The sequence below is a fragment of the Balaenoptera physalus genome, assembly GCF_965194825.1.
Source record: "Balaenoptera physalus genome assembly, chromosome: 4".
Lineage (NCBI taxonomy): Eukaryota > Metazoa > Chordata > Mammalia > Artiodactyla > Balaenopteridae > Balaenoptera > Balaenoptera physalus.
This window is the reverse complement of record NC_138891.1, coordinates 79688240-79715496: the sequence shown is the minus strand read 5'-3', so window position 1 is coordinate 79715496 and position 27257 is coordinate 79688240. Positions and strand designations below refer to the sequence as shown.

General features: G+C 37.4%; 1 protein-coding gene across 5 annotated transcripts in view; it reads left to right on the top strand.

Annotated features, from left to right (window-relative positions):
- The window catches only part of GTF2E1 (general transcription factor IIE subunit 1), a 60478-nt gene extending 33526 nt beyond the window's left edge, over nucleotides 1–26952 (top strand). For 4 of the 5 annotated variants that reach the window (XM_082460072.1, XM_082460073.1, XM_082460075.1 and 1 more), the window contains 3 exons: nucleotides 380–621; nucleotides 4925–5345; nucleotides 20055–26952. In XM_082460072.1, coding sequence (XP_082316198.1) covers nucleotides 380–621; nucleotides 4925–5345; nucleotides 20055–20061 — 670 coding nt within the window. In that variant the 3' untranslated portion in view covers nucleotides 20062–26952. Of the gene's footprint in view, nucleotides 1–379; nucleotides 622–4924; nucleotides 6667–20054 lie in introns of those variants that run through there. The other variant, XM_082460076.1, reaches the window with a different exon arrangement.
- The last annotated feature ends 305 nt before the right edge of the window (nucleotides 26953–27257 follow it).

Below are 27257 nucleotides of genomic sequence, written 5' to 3'. Positions count from 1 at the left end.
TACTCATCAAAGATGTTCCTGGGAGAGATTTTTGCCAGACTAGTGTCTTTAAGTGGATTATGTCACTATTTCATTCTCCCCTCTCTCTAAGTAGACTTATTTAAACATCTTAATCTGTACAACCTCAATCATTTATAGACACCAGAGGATTCAGTGTTTGAGGAACTAAAATATAAATATGATGTGTTGTTCTAACCAATGTAACTTTCACCCTGGGGTATAAGAGCAGATTTTCCAGAATTATGAAAGCATGTGTGCATGATTGCTAGATAGAATTTATATGTAATTCTTCAGTAACTACTTCCCCAGCTCCCCTTCTTTTCTAGCACCAAGACTTCAAGTTTTCTTCTTCCCTTCCTCCTCTAATCTTTTTATTTAGCAAGGACCGTGCAGCAACTGCTGCTGCAGCTGCTGGCCTGGCAGGTGGGCACCACCGGGAAACATGGGCCACCAAGGGTCCCTCTTATGAGGACTTATACACTCAGAATGTTGTCATTAACATGGATGACCAAGAAGATCTTCATCGAGCCTCACTGGAGGGGAAATCTGCCAAAGAGAGACCTATCTGGTTAAGAGAGAGCACTGTCCAAGGAGCATATAGTTCTGAAGAGATGAAAGAAGGTAAGAGTAGAAGAAGTAAGATGAATATGTCTTGGGTATGGTAGAAAATGAACTTGCCTTAGGAAATCACCTGGGCAGTTCTTAGTTTTATTGGAAACCCACTGTGTCTGTTTTATAAAACAATTGCATTATAGCAGGAAGTAAATTGAGCAATAAGCATTAAAACCAACCAGTAGACTTGTATTAAACTTCAACTTAGTTGAAAAAACAGACAGCTTTTTAAATTTCCATTTTAGATTTGAGAAATTGTCATTTCTTTATGTTAATTTCTTGAAAAAGTACTCTTGTGTTCAAAGTGGCCAAATTCATTTCTTCTTTAATCTTCTGTTGCTCTAACTTGCATGCATTTTTGTTTCTTTGAATTAGGAACCATAACTATATACTAGTCCAAACTATTTATGTTGTCTCCTCATAAATACCGAGGAGATGTGCTACTTGAAATATATAAAAAGATACCAAATGAGTAAAGACAAGGATTCTCACCATCCAAGAAGATTGGCAAAACTTTATACTAGAAGATTTTGGAAATCTCTGTGAGCCCTGAAAGGTTAAGGATTATATAATAATCAGAAGCTTGAGAACTGCACGATTTTACTTTTTAAATTTTAGTCTCGAATTAGTGGATTCAGAGACTGGGTGATGATGGTTTAAGACTAGGTAGAAAATGGGAGACTAAAACTGGATAAGTATTGCTCAGAAACTGGGAAACAGAGGTGAAAGAGGGAGTCTTTACCTCTGGTTAGATTTCATCAGCATTAGAACCTACCCACCCCTATTCCTAGGATATGTATCATTGCCAACATATCACTTGAGTCTGTTTCTTTAATACTAAAGAATCATCAGTAATTAAAAACCACTTGTTTTTTGACTTTTTTTCCTAACCTCTTTTCCCTTCATAATTAGCATTTCTTTACTGTGTATGCTAAGAATTGTAAAAGTAGTGTGGAGTTGCGTAGTCATGGTAAAAGCAGATGTGTGATTCTCTAGTGTGATTCTCTTTGGTGTTTTAATTCCAACCAGAAAAAAGTTTTCCTTGGCAATCATACTTTACTCTCCCTCCTTCCCACTGATTACTTTGGCTATGAGGTTTAGTTATTTTGGTGCATATTGGTTTAGATTACATAGTAGTTAGGCTGTCAACTATTTAATAGGTTCGTTTTCCCCAACTTGGCTTCTTGCCTGTTCTTGAAGCAACCAAGCCTTTTTTTCTGTGAACTTAGGAACAAAATCGAATGAAATAAAACTATTGTTAGCCAGTATTGTATACAGTTAGGCTCATATGTTTAACAGTCAGTGTTTATAATTCCTAGAATGGTACAACTTGAATCATAAGGGCTTTAAATAAGTCATCTAGTCTACCCTGTTCCCTTTTGTGACTATTTCCTTCTGTGTATAAAATAGGATATGCTTTTATGTCTAAATTTGTCTTCGTTAGGTTTTATTATAGTTGAATAGGCTCTATCCAGTGAATGTGTGAAGTGACTCTTATTTGTCCTACACTTAATTTTCCTCAGAGTTCAAGTTATTTTAACATCTTTCAGAATTTTATAGACTTCAGTCATGTCCTTATTACTCTACTGAAAGTTCTAATTCCTTTTGATTCTACTTTCCTTACAAAGCGTTCTCTTCCCCCAAGCCATCTCCACCTACAGTTTTTGTCTTATTTTAATTATCTTTTTCTGGACCATCTCCAATTGTAATATACTTTACTTAAGACCTAGTGACCAGAACAATACATGTTATTTATGCATGAATTTATCATTAACTATTTGAGTTTTATCTCAAATATCCTTCTAGTTTTTACATGGCAGTTTATTGCTTTGCTTCTGGAAGCATATTAAGACCAACAACTTTAGAATTATGTGCCGAGATTTTTTTCAGACTCTCTCCTGCCCTTTATCTGATAGCTTGGATAAGGTTTTTTAGTATATTTTAGATTATTTTTCTATAGGCAGATTTTCTTACACTTGCCAATAATGAAATAGATCTGCCACTTTTCTGCCCACTTATACAACCTTCAGCTCTTCCTATATTTTTTTGCTATCAGTTTGGCCTTTAAGAACCCAGAATTGCTTAGCATCATCAGTGAACTTGACAGTTTCCCAGGACACATCTTCTTCGTAATTTATAACTCTATTAAATAAGACTGTTCCTAGAACTAGTGTTTCTACCTTACCATCTAGAGATTTGTTCATTTATCCTTATTTTTTGTTTTCTGTCTTCATCTGTAACAGAATAATTCTTTTTTTGGCTAAATCTCTCAAGAACCTTGTCAGAAATCTTTTAGATATGACTTCATTTAGTTTACAAAACTAAATTGCTTTTCCTCTAATTTTATATTTACTTTAAACATTATTCAAAATACTATGTTGGTAATATTAAGGTATTTGGAAAATTCTTTTAGAAGTGTATAGTCTTAGAGACTTGCATACATTCCTTGTCTTTTTTTCCTTTTGAAATACTGCATTGGTAATAAGGGCTCTAAGGAGGAGGTTCAGCCTTTGGCACTATTTTAAAATGGTTAAGTTTGATTTTAACCCTCATTTTTACATCAATGTTATCAACAGCCTGTCTTCTCTGATCTAAACTTTTAACTTCTCAATTCCTGTTTCCCTTTCTCTCTCTTATGTGCCCAATATCTTATCTCAGGAGTTCTATACTTTCTAAAATGTCCAGGGTTACAACTAATTCATTCTAATATGTTAATGAGAAGATACTTTCACTTCATCCATGGCCAGAATTGGTCATTTCTGGGTCTTCTCTTGATAATAAGTAACACTAATCTAAGTGCCAGGCCTTCACAAATATTCACTTAATACCCACAATAATCCAGTGAGGTAGATACTGTTTTTCCCCCTTTTTGTACTTGAGAAAATTGAAGCAGAAAAAGATGAAGTAACTTGACCAAAATCATACAGCTAATAAGTGTTAAGAGTCAGGATTTGAATCAAAGAGTCAGGTTTCAATCAACATTTTAAATTCTTTTATGTATTTAAATGGCATTATATTTTGTATTATTTTCAGAATACAAATGTTTTTCTTAAATTCTTCATCTGTAATATGTACACAAAATGATAGGAGGTGTGTGGTGGGAGAAGTTTCATTTCTGATACTAGATTCCTAGATAAACAGTTCAAAGTACACTTAATTTGCTTCAGGAAAATAAAACTGCCATTTATTCACTCATTCATCAAATATTTATTCAGTGCCTAACAAGCAATAGGCACTATTCTGGGTGCATGGGATATATCACTGAATAAAAAAGGTAAATATCTGTTGTGGAGAACCTACAGCTGTGGAAAGCAGGTGACAAAGACAGTAGACATAAATTATTATGTTAGAAAATAAATGCTATGGGGAAGAAAATAGAGCATTGGGAATATAGAGGTAGGGATGAATTGAAAGAAGGTGAAATCTGAGTGAAGACATGAAAGATGCAAGGGGGTATGGATACCTAGAGGAAAAATATCCCAGGCAAAGGAAACTGGCAGTGCAAAGGCCCTGAGGTAGGAGTGTGTGTGTGGTGTGTACAGGGAATACCATGGAGGCCACTGTGACAGGAGCAGAATGATCAAGGGATAAGAGAAGGGATAAGTAGGTGGGCAGGAGGAGTTCAGATGATGTAGGACTTTATATGCCATTGTAAGGCCTTTGGCTTTTACTCTGAGCAAGGTGAGGAGCCGTATTTTGATGTCCTATTATGCCAGCTACAAAATTGGTCCTTCATAGACATTATTTCATGTTCTTATCCAGAGCCCTAGAAGATAGATGCTTTTATTATCCCATCTTACAGAAAAAGGTACCAAAGTTTAGAGACTAAATAACTTGCCTAAAGTGTTACAGCTTGCATGTGGAAGAACCAGGATTCAGATCCAAGCCATATATTTCTTAAAACCCATGTACAGTTGACCCTTGAACAGTGCAGGGATTAATCTGAGTATAACTTAAATTCATGGTTTCTCCACCTCCATGGGTTCAACCAACCATGGATCATGTAGTACTGTAGTATTTACTATTGGAAAAAAAAAAATCCATGTATACATGGACCTGCACAGTTCAAACCCACATTGTTCAAGGGTCAACTGTACTTAACCATTACGCTACTTAAGTTCCAGTTTGTGAGAAACATTTTGAATATCTTATGGACAGTAACTCAAAAAATGGAACTAGTGAAGTCTGTGTTATTTTATAATATTATCCTATATTTAAATATAATATATTAAAATATTATATATTTTATTAGTTATAAAGGAATGCCTTTTATATTTAAGGATATTGACTTTCTGGTCTTTTTTCCTTCCAGGTGGCTTAGATATAGACTCGTTTCAGGAGCGTGAGGAAGGCCGTGCGGGGCCAGATGATAATGAGGAGGTCATGCGAGCACTGCTCATTCATGAGAAGAAGACCCCCTCTGCCACAGCAGGCTCAGTGGGGGCGGCTGCTCCTGTGACCACTGCCAATGGCAGTGACTCTGAGAGTGAGACCAGTGAGTCAGATGATGACTGTCCACCCTGTGCTACAGCTGTGGCTGCACATCATAGGGAAGAGGATGAGGAGGATGATGAATTTGAGGAAGTAGCAGATGACCCCATTGTCACGGTGGCTGGCCGTCCGTTCTCCTACAGCGAAGTGAGCCAGAAGCCAGAGCTGGTGGCCCAAATGACACCAGATGAAAAGGAAGCGTACATAGCAATGGGACAACGCATGTTTGAGGACCTCTTTGAGTGAGCTTTCCCTACCTTTTCCTCCTTTCTCTAATGCGCATTTCAAAAAGAAATTCCCTACCTTTGAAGAAAAGTGTTCAGTGGCCTTCTGCCTCTCTTGATGTAAGTCAACTGTTAATCTTGTGCAAAGAGTAATGGGAGAGAGAGAAAGTTTGATTTTTATGCCAGAAACTTCCCCATGAGGTAGGTTGGCTATAAGCATACCCTTTCCTATTACTACAGTATTAGTATTTTGCTGTATTTCCTTATCTCATCTTTTTCCTTTCCCTTTTAAGACACATTTTTCTCCCTTCTGAAATGAGTGAGAGAAGTCTATAGGTAAATTCTTCATGTCTGCCTGTAGAAGCCCACTTTGATAGGTTACAGTAATTCATTGATCACATCCTTTTTATTTATTCTGACCAAGCATTCCAAACAACTCCTGATATTGCTGCCAACCAAGCAGCTTGGCAACAGGCAAATCATTGATGAAGGAAAAAAAAAATCTTAAAGCTTCATATTGCTTCACAGTTTAGGATGAAGTCAGTTTGTAAGGGGAGGTGGGAGTGTGTGTGGAAGAAGGATGGTTATGCGTAAATCTCATGATTAATATCTAAACCAAAATTGGTGTCTTTAGAACTGACTTGACTGACAGATATTATTGTTGTGCTTAATGCCTTTTGGTTTGTATGTTGGATAATAGAAAACAGAAAGTGTGTTTGGTAAGCCCTTAGGAAGAAATTAGAGAAAAAACACGGACTTAGGATAAGGAGTCCATGTAAATGGTTGAAGAGTGGAGAGCATTGGGAACAGTACTTTTTAACATTGTCTGAGTTTGTGCTGATTTGGAAATCCTTTATATAAAGCTGAGTCTGGTCCCCTTCTTTTTCAGTTCTTCCACAGAGCTATAAATTGTTTAAAGAGGCCATTCCAGCAGAAATCAGCATATAACAATTGATTACTCCTCTCTCTTTTTTTTTTTCTCTCAACATTATTGAAGGCCTTGTCTCTTTTGATTCTTGTCAGGCATGGTATTTTAGAGTGCATCCAGTATATCAATGAGCATTGTAACCTCAAGGAAAATACTTTATTTTTGGTTCTGATATGTAGCATGGTATTATTCCTTAAGGCAGAACTTTAAAGAACTTTCATACAAGGGTCTACAACAATTGTATTTTTTATAATATTTTCCCTTGCATTGTCATTTTAAGTATTTATCATTTTATAGTACATGTGTAAAGTTGAGATAGATTTTAAACATCTGAGCCTTGTATAAAGTAATGATTCATTTACCTGGGTTGTATTATGATTGAATATTGACAATAAATCTATTTTATACTGACTGAAATTTGTTAATCTAGCTCTGTAACATCTTGGAGCATAATTAAAGTGAATATTCTTCCCATTTAAAAAAAAGTGTTTCAGAATTTTTTCTCTTATTCGTCATGTTTCAAATAATAGATGCAATTTTATGTAGTCTAAACTTTTTCTGGCAATAAGTTGCCTTAAGAATGACTTTATGGGAGGAGGTTCAAGGTGGCAGAAGAGTAAGACGTGAAGATCACCTTCCTCCCCACAAATACATCAGAAATACATCTACATGTGGAACAACTCCTACAGAACACCTGCTGAACGCTGGCAGAAGACCTCAGACCTCCCAAAAGGCAAGAAACTCCCCACGTACCTGGGTAGAGCAAAAGAAAAAAGAAAAAACAGAGACAAAAGAATAGGGATGGGACCTGCACCAGTGGGAGGGAGCTGTGAAGGAGGAAAGCTTTCCACACACTAGGAAGCCCCTTCGCGAGTGGAGACTGCAGGTGGCAGAGGGGGGAAGCTTCGGAGCCACGGAGGAGACTGCAGTAAAAGGGGTGCGGAGGGCAAAGCGGAGAGATTCCCGCACAGAGGATCGCTGCTGACCAGCACTCACCAGCCCGAGAGGCTTGTCTGCTCACCCGCCGGGACGGGTGGGGGCTGGGAGCTGAGGCTCGGCCTTCGGTCAGATCCCAGGGAGAGGACTGGGGTTGGCGGCGTGAACACAGCCTGAAGGGGGCTAGTGCGCCACAGCTAGCCGTAAGGGAGTCCAGGAAAAAGTCTGGAGCTGCTGAAGAGACAAGAGACTTTTTCTTGCCTCTTTGTTTCCTGGTGCGCGAGGAGAGGGGATTAAGAGCGCCGCTTAAAGGAGCTCGAGAGACAGGCGCAAGCTGCGGCTATCAGCACGGACCCCAGAGACGGGCATGAGACCCTAAGGCTGCTGCTGCAGCCACCAAGAAACCTGTGTGCAAACACACGTCACTATCCACACCTCCCCTCTCGGGAGCCTCTGCAGCCCACCAATGCCAGGGTCCTGTGATCCAGGGACAACTTCCCTGGGAGAACGCACTGCGCGCCTCAGGCTGGTGCAACGTTACGCTGGCCTCTGCCGCTGCAGGCTCGCCCCACAACCGTACCCCTCCCTCCCCCCGGCCTGAGTGAGCCAGAGCCCCCGAATCAGCTGCTTCTTTAACCGCGTCCTGTCTGAGCAAAGAACAGACGCCCTCAGGCGACCTACACGCAGAGGCGGGGCCAAATCCAAAGCTGAACCCCGGGAGCTGAGCGAACAAAGAAGAGAAAGGGAAATTTCTCCCGGCAGCCTCAGGAGCAGTGGATTAAATCTCCACAATCAACTTGATGTGCCCTGCATCTGTGGAATACATGAATAGACAACGAATCATCCCAAATTGAGGAGGCTTTGGGAGCAACGATATATATATTTTTTTCCCCTTTTGTCTTTCTGTGAGTGTGTATGTGTATGCTTCTGTGTGTCATTTTGTCTGTATAGCTTTGCTTTTACCATTTGTCCTAGGGTTCTGTCCATCCAGTTTTTTTTTTTAATTAAAAAATTTTTTTTCTTAATTATTTTTTTTAATAACTTGATTTTATTTTACTTTATTTTATTTTATCTTCGTCTTTCTTTCTTTCTTTTTTTCTCCCTTTTATTCTGAGCCATGTGAAGGACAGGCTCTTGGTACTCCAGCCAGGCGTCAGGGCTGTGCCACTGAGGTGGGAGAGCCAACTTCAGGACACTGGTCCACAAGAGACCTCCCAGTTCCACTAATATCAAATGGCGAAAATCTCCCAGAGATCTCATCTCAATGCCAAGACCCACCTCCACTCAACGACCAGTAAGCTACAGTGCTGGACACCCTATGCCAAACAACTAGCAAAACAGGAACGCAACCCCATCCATTAGCAGAGAGGCTGCCTAAAATCATACTAAGGCCACAGACACCCCAAAACACACCACCAGACGTGGACCTGCCCACCAGAAAGACAAGATCCAGCCTCATCCACCAGAACACAGGCATAGTCCCCTCCACCAGGAAGCCTACACAATCCACTGAACCAACATTAGCCGCTGGGGACAGACACCAAAAACAATGGAAACTACAAACCTGCAGCCTGCGAAAAGGAGACCCCAAACACAGTAAGTTAAGCAAAATGAGAAGACAGAGAAACACACAGCAGATGAAGGAGCAAGGCAAAAACCCACCAGACCTAACAAATGAAGAGGAAATAGGTAGTCTACCTGAAAAAGAATTCAGAATAATGATAGTAAAGATGATCCAAAATCTTGGAGATAAAATGGAGAAAATACAAGAAACCTTTAACAAGGACCTAGAAGAACTAAAGAGCAAACAAACAGTGATGAACAACACAATAAATGAAATTAAAAATTCTCTAGAAGGGATCAATAGCAGAATAACTGAGGCAGAAGGATAGATAAGTGACCTGGAAGATAAAAGAGTGGAAATAACTACTGCAGAGCAGAATAAAGAAAAAAGAATGAAAAGAATTGAAGACAGTCTCAGAGAACTCTGGAACAACATTAAACGCACCATCATTCGAATTATAGGGGGCCCAGAAGAAGAAGAGAAAAAGGGACTGAGAAAATATTTGAAGAGATTATAGTTGAAAACTTCCCTAATATGGGAAAGGAAATAGTTAATCAAATCCAGGAAGCACAGAGAGTCCCATACAGGATAAATCCAAGGAGAAACATGACAAGACACATATTAATCAAACTATCAAAAATTAAATACAAAGAAAAACTATTAAAAGCAGCAAGGGAAAAACAACAAATAACACATAAGGCAATCCCCATAAGGTTAACAGCTGATCTTTCAGTAGAAAGCCAGAAGGGAGTGGCAGGACATATTTAAAGTGATGAAGGAGAAAAACCTACAACCAAGATTACTCTACCCAGCAAGGATCTCATTCAGATTTGATGGAGAAATTAAAACCTTTACAGACAAGCAAAAGTTAAGAGAATTCAACACCACCAAACCAGCTTTACAACAAATGCTAAAGGAACTTCTCTAGACAGGAAACACAAGAGAAGGAAAAGACCTACAATAATAAACGCAAAACAATTAAGAAAACGGGAAGAGGTACATACATATCGATAATTACCTTAAATGTAAATGGATTAAATACTCCAACCAAAAGACATAGATTGGCTGAATGGATACAAAAACAAGACCTGTATATATGCTGTCTACAAGAGACCCACTTCAGACCTAGGGACACATACAGATTGAAAGTGAGAGGATGGAAAAAGATATTCCATGCAAATGGAAATCAAAAGAAAGCTGGAGTAGCAATCAGACAAAATAGACTTTAAAACAAAGACTATTACAAGAGACAAAGAAGGACACTACATAATGATCAAGGGATCAATCCAAGAAGAAGGTATAACAATTGTAAATATTTATGCACCCAACACAGGAGCACCTCAATACATAAGGCAAATACTAACAGCCATAAAAGGGGAAATCGACAGTAACAAAATCATAGTAGGGTACTTTAACGCCCCACTTTCACCAATGGACAGATCATCCAAAATGAAAATAATTAAGGGAACACAAGCTTTAAATGATATATTAAACAAGATGGACTTAATTGATATTTATAGGACATTCCATCCAAAAACAACAGAATACACTTTCTTCTCAAGTGCTCATGGAACATTCTCCAGGATAGATCAAATCTTGGATCACAAATCAAGCCTTGGTAAATTTAATAAAATTGAAATCTTATCAAGTAACTTTTCCGACCACAATGCTATTTGAGACTAGATATCAATTACAGGAAAAAATCTGTATGAAATACAAACACTTGGAGGCTAAACTACACACTACTTAATAACCAAGAGATCACTGAAGAAATCAAAGAGGAAATCAAAAAATACCTAGAAACAAATGACAATGAAAACATAATGGCCCAAACCTATGGGATGCAGCAAAAGCAGTTCTAAGAGGGAAGTATATAGCAATACAATTCTACCTTAAGAAACAAGAAACATCTCAAATAAACAACCTATCCTTGCACCTAAAGCAATTAGAGAAAGAAGAACAAATAAAACCCCCAAAGTTATCAGAAAGAAAGAAATCATAAAAATCTGATCAGAAATAAATGAAAAGGAAATGAAGGAAATGATAGCAAAGATCAATAAAACTAAAAGCTGATTCTTTGAGAAGATAAACAAAATTGACAAACCATTAGCCAGACTTATCAAAAAAAAAAAGGGAGAAGACTCAAATCAATAGAATTAGAAATGAAAAAGAAGTAACAAATGACACTACAGAAATACAAAGGATCATGAGAGATTACTACAAGCAACTATATGGCAATAAAATGGACAACCTGGAAGAAATGGACAAATTCTTAGAAATGCACAACCTTCCGAGACTGAACCAGGAAGAAATAGAAAATATGAACAGACCAATCACAAGCACTGAAATTGAGACTGTGATTAAAAATCTTCCAACAAGCAAAAGCCCAGGACCAGATGGCTTCACAGGCGAATTCTATCAAACATTTAGAGAAGAGTTAACAGCTATCCTTCTCAAACTCTTCCAAAATATAGCAGAGGGAGGAACACTCCCAAACTCATTCTACGAGGCCACCATCACTCTGATACCGAAACCAAACAAAGATGTCACAAAGAAAGAAAACTACAGGCCAATATCACTGATGAACATAGATGCAAAAATCCTCAACAAAATACTAGCAAACAATCCAACAGCACATTAAAAGGATCATACACTATGATCAAGTGGGGTTTATCCCAGGAACACAAGGATTCTTCAATATACGCAAATCAATCAACGTGATACACCATATTAAATTGAAGAAGAACCATATGATCATCTCAATAGATGCAGAGAAAGCTTTTGACAAAACTCAACACCCATTTATGATAAAAACCCTCCAGAAAGTAGGCATAGAGGGAACTTTCCTCAACATAACAAAGGCCATATATGACAAACCCACAGGCAACATCGTTCTCAATGGTGAAAAACTGAAACAATTTCCACTAAGATCAGGAACAAGACAAAGTTGTCCACTCTCACCACTATTATTCAACATAGTTTTGGAAGTTCTAGCCACAGCAATCAGAGAAGAAAAAGAAATAAAAGGAATCCATATTGGAAAAGAAGAAGTAAAGCTGTCACTGTTTGCAGATGACATGATACTATATGTAGAGAATCCTAAAGATGCTACCAGAAAACTACTAGAGCTAATCAATGAATTTGGTAAAGTAGCAGGATACAAAATTAGTGCACAGAAATCTCTTGCATTCCTATATACTAATGATGAAAAATCTGAAAGTGAAATTAAGAAAAGACTCCCATTTACCATTGCAAGAAAAAGAATAAAATATCTAGGAATAAACCTACCTAAGGAGACAAAATACCTGTATGCAGAAAATTATAAGACACTGATGAAAGAAATTAAAGATGATATAAATAGATGGAGAGATATACCATGTTCTTGGATTGGAAGAATCAACATTGTGAAAATGACTATGCTACCCAAAGCAATCTACAGATTCAATGCAATCCCTATCAAACTACCACTGGCATTTTTCACAGAACTAGAACAAAAAATTTCACAATTTGTATGGAGACACAAAAGACCCCGAATAGCCAAAGCAATCTTGAGAAAGAAAAACAGAGCTGGAGGAATCAGGCCCCCTGACTTCAGACTATACTACAAAGCTACGGTAATCAAGACAGTATGGTACTGGCACAGAAATAGAAATATAGATCAATGGAACAGGATAGAAAGCCCAGAGATAAACCCATGCACATATGGTCACCTTATCTTTGATAAAGGAGTCAAGAATATACAGTGGAGTAAAGACAACCTCTTCAATAAGTGGTGCTGGGAAAACTGGACAGCTGCATGTAAAAGAATGAAATTAGAAGACTCCCTAACACCATGCACAAAAATAAACTCAAAATGGATTAAAGACCTAAATGTAAGGCCAGACACTATCAAACTCTTAGAGGAAAACATAGGCAGAACACTCTACGACATGCATCACAGCAAGATCCTTTCTCACCCACCTCCTAGAGAAATGGAAATAAAAACAAAAATAAACAAATGGGACCTAATGAAACTTAAAAGCTTTTGCACAGCAAAGGAAACCATAAAGAAGACAAAAAGATAACCCTCAGAATGGGAGAAAATATTTGCAAATGAAGCAAGTGATAAAGGATTAATCTCCAAAATTTACAAGCAACTCATGCAGCTCAATATCAGAAAAACAACCCAGTCCAATAATGGGCAGAAGACCTAAATAGATACTTCTCCAAAGAAGATATACAGATTGCCAACAAACACATGAAAGGATGCTCAACATCATTAATCATTAGAGAAATGCAAATCAAAACTACAATGAGGTATCATCTCACACCAGTCAGAATGGCCATCATCAAAAAATCTACAAACAATAAATGCTGGAGAGGGTGTGGAGAAAAGGGAACCCTCCTGCACTGTTGGTGGGAGTGTAAACTGGTACAGCCACTATGGAGAACAGTATGGAGGTTCCTTAAAAAATACGACCATATGACCCAGCAATCCCACTACTGGGCATATACCCTGAGAAAACCATAATTCAAAAAGAGTCATGTACCACAATGTTCATTGCAGCTCTATTTACAATAGCCAGGACACGGAAGCAACCTAAGTGTCCATTGATAGATGAATGGATAAAGAAGATGTGGCACATATATACAATGGAATATTACTTAGCCATAAAAAGGAACGAAACTGAGTTATTTGTAATGAGGTGGATGAACCTAGAGACTGTCATTCAGAGTGAAGTAAATCAGAAAGAGAAAAACAAATACCATATGCTAACATATATATGGAATCTAAAAAAAAATGGTCATGGAAAACCTAGGGGCAAGATGGGAATAAAGATGCAGACCTACTAGAGAATGGACTTGAGGATACGGGGAGGGGGAAGCCTAAGCTGGAACAAAGTGAGAGAGTGGCATGGACATATATACACTACCAAATGTAAAATAGATAGCTAGTGGGAAGCAGCCACATAGCACAGGGAGATCAGCTTGGTACTTTGTGACCACCTAGAGGGGTGGGATAGGGAGGGTGGGATAGAGGGAGATGCAAGAGGGAAGAGGTATGGGGACATATGTATATGTATAACTGATTCACTTCGTTATAAAGCAGAAACTAACATACCATTGTAAAGCAATTATACTCCAATAAAGATGTTAAAATATATATATATTTATATATATATTTATATAGTTTTATGTTTGGTAGAATTCAACAGTGAATCCATATGGTACATGGCTGTCTTTGTTGGACTTTCTAGATTTGTGATTCAATTTTCTTAATTTTTTAAATCTAATCAGATTTTCTATTTTTTCATGGTTTAGTTTTGGTGGGAGAATTTCCAGGAATTCATCCATTTCACCTGGATTATCTAATCTCGTGAGGTGCAGTTGTGCATAGTATACCCTTAGCATCCTTTTTATGTCTGTAAATTTAGTAGTAATGTCCACCACTTATTTTAATAATTTAAATCTTCTCTCTTTTTTCTTAGTCACCTTATTTGAAAATTTGTCAATTTCCTGGATCTTTGCTAAGAACCTACTTTTGCTGATTTTCTTTGTTGTTTTTCTCTCCTCTGTCTCCATTTTAATCTATAGTATCTCATTCTATTTGATATATTCGAATTTAATTTTCCCTGTTTTTCCTTGTAGATTTCCTAGTTCCCTAGTTAAGACGTATAGTTAGGTTGTTGATAAATATATTGGAAATAAATTTTTATTTGAGGTAAAAGAAAAAAAAAAGAATGACTTTATGTATGTACCTCGTGCATATGGGGCTATTCAACTTTTAAACATTGTTTTCTAAACATAATTTAGAAAGAAGTTCATTTAAATAAAATAATAATCAGATGTTAAGTTTTAAAATGTAGTTGTAGGTGAACTCTCAGCTCTTCATTTCAGTGAATACATGTTTCTTGTTATTGTTTTTTCTTGAATCCAACTTACATGTTCTGCTTCCTAAAGCTACTGTTCTATTTTTCTTATCCATTATCTACCAACTTCTTAAAGACTCATCTAGACTTGTTGCGTATTTCTTTCATCTCCCTCTTGCAGTCTGTGTTATGCCCTATTACTACACTGAAACAGCTTTCTCCAGTCCTAATTGTCCAACCTAACAGCCCTTTATTTCTCAGTCTCTTTGGCTGCTCTTTAGGATTTGATGCTATCAACCCACTTTTTCCTTGAAACATTTTCATTTGGTATCCTAGCCATTACACTGGCCAGGTTTCTCCTTACTTCAGGAAGCCTCCCTGCTTCCCTGGCCTCTTCATCTCTCCTCTGCACTATGTATACCAACTCTCACAGTACTATGGACACAAGTCTGTGTAGCAGATCTTCACTGAAGTTTTTGTAGTAATGGGCAGGGGACGGGCAATGAGAGGGGTTTTTGTCTCAGCACTGAATAGTCAAGGTATATGAGTGGATTGTATACATCCTTGTTCTTAAAGAGTGTCTTTGCCATTCTCACATGTTTCATCCCAAGTAGAGTCCTGCCTTCCTTGCTAAAATTTCAGCTTCCTTTTTCCTTCTCATTATCACCCTTTTCTTTCCAAAAACCTTGGAAAGCTATAAATGTATTAGAGAAAATAATTTAGTTCTTTGTTTTATTCCTACTCCAAGCAGGGCCTTGAAAGATCCTATCACATCCAAAGTGGCCTATCAAGATGTTTCCCTAACCAAGGAACCGTTTTCCCACCTACTTTTTTCCTACTCCCCCCCACTTTCCAACTTTTTTCTCCTCTCATTGCACTAAAAAAATATTACTCATATATTTGGCCAAAAGTAAGATGATGAATAAATAACTGGCCCTAGGTGATCCATAGCTTTGTATCTGCTGGAAAACTGCTTTCATTCTATCTGCCCTTGAAGTCAAAGCCTTTTTCTTATTTAGATACCACTTTTTCCAAAACACCTTAAGGAGCATTAACTTTAAATGATTAAAAGAAAATATACAATTTAGCAGAGCCTGGAAGTCAGGAGACTAGGTTCTAGTCCCAGCTCCAGTTAACTAGACACTTGCAGTGTGACACCATTATCTGATGTAATCTTTCTGGGCTAGTTTCTCAGCTGTCAGTAATGAGAGGATTATGCTAGAATCACCAATGATTCCTTTCTGCTCTGATAGTTTATGGAGGTAAGTGGTAGCTAATACATTTTAAAATGAGGCCGAATAATAATAACAAAACAACAACAACAAAAATCTTCTGATGTTCTACAGCAATTCAAACCAGTTGAATGATATTTTAATTGAGGGACTAGTGTAGGTGGCAGGTTTAGGATTTAGAATGTAGCAAACCAGAGCATAAACAATTGCTAATTAGGTTTCTCTCTTCCTATCTTGCCAAGGTACTTCATTTCTAATCTCACAGACTAAGGCGGAAATAATCAAATATTTCATAACTCTTTTTGGTATCATTTTGAGAGAATTAGACGCTGAATGGGAACAAGATTGGGAAGAGCAGTTCATTTTCTTTCTACCGGTTGGCTCTATGATTAGATTCCCAGCCAGGACCACAATAGAAAGACTTACATATGTACTTTCTTGTTCTCTTTATTCCTGAGTTTAAAAAACGTTAACTAGGAAATGACAATCAAAAAACAAATATGAAAATCTTTAGAATTTAGAAATTGGTATAATTCTGCCTTCTGTTTGTTCAACGTTTTGTTTCTACCAAAGCTATTTCACATGTGTTATCTCTATCAGAGCTGGGCTACTATCACTTTTTTTTTTTTTTTTTAACATCTAAAAATCTCTTGGGGAAATGAAGATTTTCAGAAAGGAACTGGAACTATGGCACTAAATTTGCTGTCTTTTCTATTGGATTTTCATATTATAAAAGTAAAATAAACTGTGAACAAGATAAGTACAGGTATTCTTAAAACATGTAAAGCCAAATGGGTTGAGAAGGGGCAAGAGTCTTGAAATTTTACTTCTTCCTTTGAAGAGCTAAAGGAATGAACTAATTCTGGTGTGCCCTCAAGGGAAGGAACCTTAGCTTAACCTTAGCTTCTCTTCAGAAAGAGCTTCCTGTCCTCCTGAATACTAGACGCTGCCTTTCCTATTCCAGTTGCAAAGCAGATAGGTCTAGTACACGACCCAGCTTCAAGAATCAACCCACATTTCCCATCACATGAAAGTACATTATCGCCTACCTAACGTAAATAAGTCTGAGAAATTAGTCTGGAAATGAAGGCTGGTGCCAGGTGCTAAAGTGCCTTGAATCATGTCAAAGCATACAGGATAGTTGTACACTTTGTTGTTGTTGTTATATAAATGTATTAATTATTTAAAAATTCATCCAATAAGAAATATATATATATAGTTAAAAATGAGAACTCCCCACCCAGCCCATCCCTATTTCATTTACCCCGAGGTAACCATTGTTGATAGTTTAATGTGACATTTTCTAGGCCTTTAGAAACAACATACTCATACATACCCACAGATATACTGCAATGCTTTTAAATAAATACAATCATATACACATTGCCATTTGTTTTTGAAATATCTTGGAGATCTTTCTATATCAGTATATTTAAACCTGCTTCATTTTTAAAGATAAGGACTAGATTGAATTTTATAATATAATTATATGATGGTTTATGTAACAATTCCCTTCTTGAATGGCGTTTAGGTAGTGTCCAGTTTTTCACTATTAAAGTGCTATGATGAATTACCCTCATATCCACATTCTCTGAGTACTTCTATAGGATAGAACCATAAGAGAGAAATAGCCAAATTACAGGACATGTCCATTTTAAACTGATAGCTATTGCCAAGTCGCTCTTCACAAAGATTGTTGGAGAATTTTAAGCAGGGGAACAATTTGTAGCATTGACATTGGGTTGGAATTGAAACCTGGAGATTATTAAGGTGATTTCAATAGTCTTAATGAGTAATAGGTCTAAAGACCTGTCCAAGTCAGTGGGGATGGAAAGGAGGGGACAGCATTAAGAAAGTTTGGGGAGGTGGCATTAACGGATTTGGTGACTCTTTGGATATGGCACCGCCTTGGATGAAGCTCTGGCTTCTGACTGAATGGTTGTTCCATTTATCAAGATTGGAAATACAGGAGCGGGAGCAGTGTTTGTTCCTGTTTCAGCTCCCCATCTCAGTAAATGACACCACCATTCCACCTGCATGCTCACACCAAAAGTCTAGTAGTTGGCCATCCTCTCTTTTTTTCATCCCATGTCCCATTCATCAGCAGGTCCTATCAGATTTGAAATAGAGCTGATAGGACTTGCTGATAAATTGAAAATATATTCTAAATCTGACCCCACCACTACCAGCCTACTCCAAGCCATATTAACAAACCACCCCCCCTCCACCCCTGGCGCTTAAAACCCTTCACTGACTTTTTCTTAGAATAACATCTAGACTCTAAACTCCTGACCCTTTTCTATGGGTCCTAAGAGGTCTGGCCCCTGGCTACTTTTATGACTACATCTACTATTCTTCTCCCTGTTAACTACTGTCTAACCACATTGACATTCTTTGTTTTGCAAATATGCCAAGGTTTTTCCTGCCTGAGGTCTTTGCCCTAATTGTATTCTCTGCACAGAACATTCTTCTCCATTTTTGTCCCTTTTATTTCATTCTCGGCTTAAATGGCACATTCTCAGAAAAGCCTTCTTTGCCGTATCTAAAGTAATCTCTTCTCCCATTCATGATGATATTTTCCTGTTTTATTTTCTTCATAGCAAAATTGCTATGGACAGTGAACTTATTTATTTTTTTATTTAATTATTTATATCTATCAACTTCTCCCCCAAAAGATGGTAAGTTCCCTGAGGGCAGGATACTAGCATATGCAGTTAATTCTGGTGCATGATAGGCTCTCAACAAATGTTGAATGGATGAATGGACAGATGAATTGGCACTAGGAAAACATAGTCTTTTCTCTACCACGTCATATCATTTTGTTCCTGCCTGAATATGTATATGTATGTGTATATATACACATACATACATTTATATATGTATTTTTTTCTTAATCAGTGAATTATGTTTACTTGTGGTTCGTGGTACCTAGGGCTGTGTCCCCAGGACTAACAGTAGAGGGTAGCAGAATATAGCTTCTTTGGTGCAGCCAATGAGATGTCTAGAAGCTTTAGTTCTGGGGAGCCATTAGCTTTAATGTTCATGGAAAAGGGAACTTAGTGAGTACTTTGTCTAGGGCTGCCCTGTCCAATGTGGTAGCCGCTAGCCACTTGTGTCTATTGAGTACTTGGACTATATCTAGTCCAAATTGAGATGTGCTGTAAATATGAAACACATACCAAATTTTGAAGACTCAGAATGGGATTAAAGAAGGTAAAATATCTTATTAATAATTTTTTATATTGATAATTGTTGAAAAAATAGTACTGTAGCTATCTTGGGTTAGAGGAAATATGCTATTAAAGATAATTTCACCTGTTTCTTTTTGTTTCTTTTATATGGCTATTAGAAAATTTTATATTGCGTATATTGCTCACATTTGTAGCTTGCATTATATTTCTCTTGAACAGCACTGGTCTAAGGCATTCTCTTCAGTTGCTAGAGTTTTGTATTGTGCTTAGTGATTATTTGCATTATTCCTCATGTACAAGTTTTTGACCTGAATGCTGTGCCCACTCTCTTCTCCTCCCTCATCCTCTACCAGAAAGGCAGGCTTTGTTTTTTTGGTAGGCTCTTTCTCTTGGGAGCAGTAATGGATTTTGCTTCTGGTTTAATTTTCCCCCTTTTAGGGGTGGGAATGGTTGGGATGAAGTGTTTTCTTGGTTTGTGTGTTTCCTGAAGTAAGGTGAAATGTAGGGATGACATCAGCAGTGGAGATAAGGAACTGAGAAATTGTTGACTACTGAGACCAATGTTGTGATGTTGAAAGTGCTGCTGACTCCTAGGTAACTGAGGAACCTGAGCGCCCTGTGAAACCACACCAGAGACGGAGGAGCTGACAGCCAGTCCTAAATCAAAGGAGTTGGAAGCCCAGTGTGTTGCTCTGTATGCATGATATTAACAGGCAGTGTATGTGAGACTGCTCATGTGTTTATTGTCTGTCTCTCCCCTCACTAGAATGTAAGCTCCATGAGGGCAGAGGCTTATCTTTCTTGCTCACTGCAGTGTTCTGGCTCATATCCCTGGCTCAATGCCTGACACATAGTAAGTAGTCATCAATACATATTGAATGAATAAACAATTATGTTTATTCAGGCCAGGAGTAAACCATGGCCTTTATATAAAAGACTGTTATTTTCCATTTCTGTCATTACTTGAATACCTAATGTTTGTGATGCTATTTTGTATTAATTATCTTCCTGTTTGGAATGCTTACAGATGGTGAGTGCTGATCTACGCAGCAAAGTGCATTTTCCCAGCAACTGGTGAAACCACCTAACCAAAAGTACATCTAACAAATGCGTCTGACTGAAAGCTTACATGTGAATTTGTTCACTTAGTCTATGTTAAAGTCAATCTTTAAAGAAGAAATTGTAAAGAAGAAAGATTGTCCTATTTCTTCAACTAGGGATTTTATTTGTCTCATAATAAATTAAAATTGATGATACCATGGTTTCCTTCATGATATCAAAGACCTAGCTTCCTTTTATCTTTATGCTCAGCCATTCTTGGCAAATATTTGTTGCTTCGTGGTCACATAATGGCCAATACTTCACCTTTCTACATACACCTTCAGGTAGAAGTGAGGGAGTTAGGGGATAAAGGTATATGCTGGCTGAGTCAGTATCCCCCTCCCTTTTTTTTATTGTGGTGAAAATCATATGACATAAAATTAATCATTTTAAATTGAACAATTCAGTGACATTTGGTGCATTCACAGTATTGTGCAAGCACCATCTGCATCCAGTTCCAAAACATTTTCACCACCCCAAAACAAAATCCATACCCATTAAGCAGTTGCTCCCCATTCTCCTTTCCCCCCAGCCCTTGGCAACTACCAGTCTTCCTTCTGTCTCTGCATTTACCTATTCTGGATATTTCATATAAATGGAATCACTCAATATGTGACCCTTTGTATCTGGCCTCTTTCACTTAGCATTAATATTTTAGAGGTTCACCCATGTTGTAACATGTGTCAGTACTTCATTCCTTTTTATGACTGAGTGGTATTCTGTTTTGTGTATTTCTACAATTTGTTTATCCATTCAGTTGTTGATGGACATTTGGGTTGTTTCTACATTTTAGCTATTGTGAATAATAATGCTGCTATGAACATTCATGTACAAGTATTTGAGTACTTATTTTCAGTTTGGGGGGGTATATAACTAAGAGTGGAATTGCTGGGTTTGTGATAATTTATATCTATGTGCTGTTTCTTTTTAAAGTAATACCTCTCCCAGCACTGTGTGCAGTAATTACTATCAATCACTGGGGAGTAGACAGGGCCTTGAAACCAAGATGCGAGAGTCAACAGAAAATGTCAGAATTCTAGGGTTTGTGACCAGACAGCCTTTCCTGGCAACAGCTACAGAGGACAGAGTAATAGGAGGCATGCATATGAGGTAAGATTTCAAGCATCCTGGATTTTTTTTTTTAACATCTTCATTGGAGTATATAATTGCTTTACAATGGTGTGTTAGTTTCTGCTCTATAATAAAGTGAATCAGCTATACATATACATATATCCCCATATCTCCTCCCTCTAGCGTCTCCCTCTTACCCTCCCTATCCCACCCCTCTAGGTGGTCACAGAGCACCTAGCTGATCTCCCTGTGCTATGTGGCTGCTTTCCACTAACTATCTATTTTACATTTGGTAGTGTATATATGTCCATGCCACTGTCTCACTTCGTCCCAACTTACCCTTCCCCCTCCCCATGTCCTCAAGTCCATTCTCTACATCTGCATCTTTATTCTTGTCCTGCCCCTAGGTTCTTCAGAACCATTTTTTTTTTTTTTTTTTTAGTTTCCATATATATGTGTTAGCATACGGTATTTGTTTTTCTCTTTCTGACTTACTTCACTCTGTATGACAGACTCTATGTCCATCCACCTCACTGCAGATATCTCAATTTCGTTTCTTTTTATGGCTGAGTAATATTCCATTGTATATATGTGCCACATCTTCTTTATCCACTCATCTATTGATGAACACTTAGGTTGCTTCCATGTCCTGGCTATTGTAAATAGAGATGCAATGAACATTGTGGTACATGACTCTTTTTGAATTATGGTTTTCTCAGGGTATATGCCCAGTAGTGGGATTACTGGGTCATATGGTCATATTTTTTAAGGAACCTCCATACTGTTCTCCATAGTGGCTGTATCAATTTACATTCTCACCAACAGTGCAAGAGGGTTCCCTTTTCTCCACACCCTCTCCAGCATTTATTGTTTGTAGATTTTTTGATGATGGCCATTCTGACTGGTGTGAGATGATACTTCATTGTAGTTCTGATTTGCATTTCTCTAATGATTAATGATGTTGAGCATCCTTTCATGTGTTTGTTGGCAATCTGCATATCTTCTTTGGAGAAATGTCTATTTAGGTCTTCTGCCCACTTTTGGATTGGGTTGTTTGTTTCTTTGATATTGAGCTGCATGAGCTGCTTGTAAATTTTGGAGATTAATCCTTTGTCACTTGCTTCATTTGCAAATATTTTCTCCCATTCTGATGGTTGTCTTTTTGTCTTATTCATGGTTTCCTTTGCTGTGCAAAAGCTTTTAAGTTTCATTAGGTCCCATTTGTTTATTTTTGTTTTTATTTCCATTTCTCTAGAAGGTGGGTCAGAAAGGATCTTGCTGTGATTTATGTCATAGAGTGTTCTGCCTATGTTTTCCTCTAAGAGTTTGATAATGTCTGGCCTTACATTTAGGTCTTTAATCCGTTTTGAGTTTATTTTTGTGTATGGTGTTAGGGAGTGTTCTAATTTCATTCTTTTACATGTAGCTGTCTAGTTTTCCCAGAACCACTTATTGAAGAAACTCTCTTTTCTCCATTGTATAATCTTGCTTCCTTTATCAAAAATAAGGTGACCAAATGTGCGTGGGTTTATCTCTGGGCTTTCTATCCTGTTCCATTGATCTATGTTTCTGTTTTTGTGCCAATACCATACTGTCTTGATTACCGTAGCTTTGTAGTATAGTCTGAAGTCAGGGAGCCTGATTCCTCCAGCTCCGTTTTTCTTTCTCAAAATCACTTTGGCTATTCGGGGCCTTTTGTGTTTCCATACAAATTGTGAAATTTTTTGTTCTAGTTCTGTGAAAAATGCCAGTGGTAGTTTGATAGGGATTTCATTGAATCTGTAGATTGCTTTGGGTAGTATAGTCATTTTCACAATGTTGATTCTTCCAATCCAAGAACATGGTATATCTCTCCATCTGTTTGTATCATCTTTAATTTCTTTCATTAGTGTCTTATAGTTTTCTGCATATAGGTCTTTTGTCTCCTTAGGTAGGTTTATAACTAGGTATTTTATTCTTTTTGTTGCAGTGGTAAATAGGCGTGTTTCCTTAATTTCTCTTTCAGATTTTTCATCATTAGTTTATAGGAATGCAAGAGATTTCTGTGCATTAATTTTGTATCCTGCTACTTTACCAAATTCATTGATTAGCTCTAGTAGTTTTCTGGTAGCATCTTTAGGATTCTCTACATATAGTATCATGTCATCTGCAAACAGTGACAGTTTTACATCTTTTTTTCCAATTTGGATTCCTTTTATTTCTTTTTCTTCTCTGTTTGCTGTGACTAAAACTTCCAAAACAATGTTGAATAATAGTGGTGAGAGTGGGCAACCTTGTCTTGTTCCTGATCTTAGTGGAAATGGTTTCAGTTTTTCACCATTGAGAACAATGTTGGCTGTGGGTTTGTCATATATGGCCTTTATTATGTTGAGGTAAGTTCCCTCTATGCCTACTTTCTGGAGGGTTTTTATCATAAATGGGTGTTGAATTTTGTTGAAAGCTTTTTCTGCATGTATTGAGATTATCATACGTTTTTTCACCTTCAATTTGTTAATATGGTGTATCACATTGATTGATTTGTGTATATTGAAGAATCCTTGCATTCCTGGGATAAACCCTGCTTGATCATGGTGTATGGTCCTTTTAATGTGCTGTTGGATTCTGTTTGCTAGTATTTTGTTGAGGATTTTTGCATCTATGTTCATCAGTGATATTGGCCTGTAGTTTTCTTTCTTTGTCTGGTTTTGGTGTCAGGGTGATGGTGGCCTCGTAGAATGAGTTTCGGAGTGTTCCTCCCTCTGCTATATTTTGGAAGAGGTTGAGAAGGATAGGTGTTAGCTCTTCTCTAAATGTTTGATAGAATTCACCTGTGAAGCCATCTGGTCCTGGGCTTTTGTTTGTTGGAAGATTTTTAATCACAGTCTCAATTTCAGTGCTTGTGATTGGTCTGTTCATATTTTCTATTTCTTCCTGGTTCAGTCTCGGAAGGTTGTGCATTTCTAAGAATTTGTCCATTTTTTCCAGGTTGTCCATTTTATTGCTATATAGTTGCTTGTAGTAATCTCTCATGATCCTTTGTATTTCTGCAGTGTCATTTGTTACTTCTCCTTTTTCATTTCTAATTCTATTGATTTGAGTCTTCTCCCTTTTTTTCTTGATGAGTCTGGCTAATGCTTTGTCAATTTTGTTTATCTTCTCAAAGAATCAACTTTTAGTTTTATTGATCTTTGCTATCATTTCATTCATTTCTTTTTCATTTATTTCTGATCTGGTCTTTATGATTTCTTTCTTTCTGCTAACTTTGGGGGTGTTTTGTTCTTCTATCTCTAATTTCCTTAAGTGTAAGGTTAGGTTGTTTATTTGAGATTTTTCTTGTTTCTTGAGGTAGGATTGTATTGCTATAAACTTCCCTCTTAGAACTGCTTTTGCTGCATCCCATAGGTTTTGGGTCATCGTGTTTTCATTGTCGTTTGTTTCTAGGTATTTTTTGATTTCCTCTTTGATTTCTTCAGTGATCTCTTGGTTATTTAGTAGTGTATTGTTTCACCTCCGTGTGTTTGTAATTTTTATAGATTTTTTCCTGTAATTTATATCTAGTCTCACAGTGTCATGGTCATAAAAGATACTTGATACGATTTCAATTTTCTTAAATTTACCAAGGCTTGATTTGTGACCCAAGATATGATCTATCCTGGAGAATGTTCCATGAGCACTTGAGAAGAAAGTGTATTCTGTTGTTTTTGGATAGAATGTCCTATAAATATCAATTAAATCCATCTTGTTTAATGTATCATTTAAAGCTTTTGTTTCCTTATTCATTTTCATTTTGGATGATCTGTCCATTGGTGAAAGTGGGGTGTTAAAGTCCCCTACTATGATTGTGTTACTGTTGATTTCCCCTTTTATGGCTGTTAGCATTTGCCTTATGTATTGCGGTGCCCCTATGTTGGGTGCATAAATATTTACAATTGTTATACCTTCTTCTTGGATTGATCCCCTGATCATTATGTAGTGTCCTTCTTTATCTCTTATAATAGTCTTTATTTTAAAGTCTGTTTTGTGTGATATGAGAATTGCTACTCCAGCTTTCTTTTGATTTCCATTTGTATGGCATATCTTTTTACATCCCCTCACTTTCAGTCTGTATGTTTCCCTAGGTCTGAAGTAGGTCTCTTGTAGACAGCATATATATGGGTTTTGTTTTTGTATCCATTCAGCCAGTCTGTGTCTTTTGGTTGGAACATTTAATCTATTTACATTTAAGTTAGTTATCGATATGTATGTTTCTATTACCATTTTCTTAATTGTTCTGGGTTTGTTGTTGTAGGTCTTTTCCTTCTCTTGTGTTTCCTGCATAGAGAAGTACCTTTAGCATTTGTTTTAAAGTTTGTTTGGTGGTGCTGAATTCTCTTAGCTTTTGCTTGTCTGTAAAGCTTTTAATTTCTCCATCGAATCTGAATGAGATCCTTGCTGGGTAGAATAATCTTGGTTGTAGGTTTTTCCCTTTCATCACTTTAAATATGTCCTGCCACTCCCTTCTGGCTTGCAGAGTTTCTGCTGAAAAATCAGCTGTCAACCTTATGGGGATTCCCTTGTATGTTATTTATTGCTTTTCCCTTGCTGCTTTTAATATTTTTTTTTGTATTTAATTTTTGATAGTTTGATTAATATGTGTCTCAGTATGTTTCTCTTTGGGTTTATCCTTTATGGTACTCTCTGTGCTCCCTGGACTTGATTGACTATTTCCTTTCCCATGTTAGGGAATTTTTCGACTATAATCTCTTCAAATATTTTCTCAGACCCTTTCTTTTTCTCTTCTTCTTCTGGGACCACTATAATTCAAATGGTGGTGTGTTTAATGTTGTCCTAGAGGTCTCTGAGACTGTCCTCAATTCTTTTCCTTCTTTTTTCCTTGTTATGCTCTGTGATAGTTATCTCCACTCTTTTATCTTCCAGGTCACTTATCCGTTCTTCTGCCTCAGTTATTCTGCTATTGATTCCCTCTAGACAATTTTAAGTTTCATTTATTGTGTTGTTCATCACTGTTTGTTTGTTCTTTAGTTCTCCTAGGTCCTTGTTAAACGTTTCTTGTTTTTTCTCCATTCTATTTCCAAGATTTTGGATCATCTTTACTATCATTACTCTGAATTCTTTTTCTGGTAGACTGCCTATTTCCTCTTCATTTGTTAGGTCTAGTGGGTTTTTGCCTTGCTCCTTGCTCTGCTGTGTGTTTCTCTGTCTTCTCATTTTGCTTAACTTACTGTGTTTGGGGTCTCCTTTTCACCAGCTGAAGGTTTGTAGTTCCCATTGTTTTTGGTGTCTGCCCCCAGTGGCTAAGGTTGGTTCAGTGGGTTGTGTAGGCTTCCTGGTGGAGGGGACTAGTGCCTGTGTTCTGGTGGATGGGGCTGGATCTTGTCTTTCTGGTGGGCAGGTCCACGTCTGGTGGTGTGTTTTGGGGTTTCTGTGGCCTTAGTATGATTTTAGGCAGCCTCTGTGCTAATGTATGGGTTTGTGTTCCTGTCTTGCTAGTTGTTTGGCATAGGGTATCCAGCACTGTAGCTTGATGGTCGTTGAGTGGAGCTGGGTCTTAGCGTTTAGATGGAGATCTCTGGGAGGGCTTTCACCATTTGATATTACGTGGAGCTGGGAGGTCTCTGGTGGACCAATGTCCTGAACTTGGCTCTCCCACCTCAGAAGCACAGGTCTGCCACCTGCCCAGAGCACCAAGACCCTGTCAGCCACACGGCTCAGAAGAAAAGGGAGAAAAAAAGAAAGAAAGAAAAAAATAAAATAAAGTTATTAAAATAAAAAAATTTTTTTAATTATTAAAAAGAAAAATAATTAAAAAGTAATAAGGAAAGAAAGAAAGAAGAGGGCAACCAAAGCAAAAAACAAGTCCACCAATGATAATAAGCGCTAAAAACTATACTAAAAAAAACAAAAACAAAAACGGAGAGACAGAACCCTAGGACAAATGGTAAAAGCAAAGCTATACAGACAAAATCACACAAAGAAGCTTACACATCCACACTCAAAAAAGAGAAAAAGGAAAACAATATATCTATATATTTTTTTTAAAAAAAAAGGATGAGAGCAACGAAATCAATAAACAACTCTA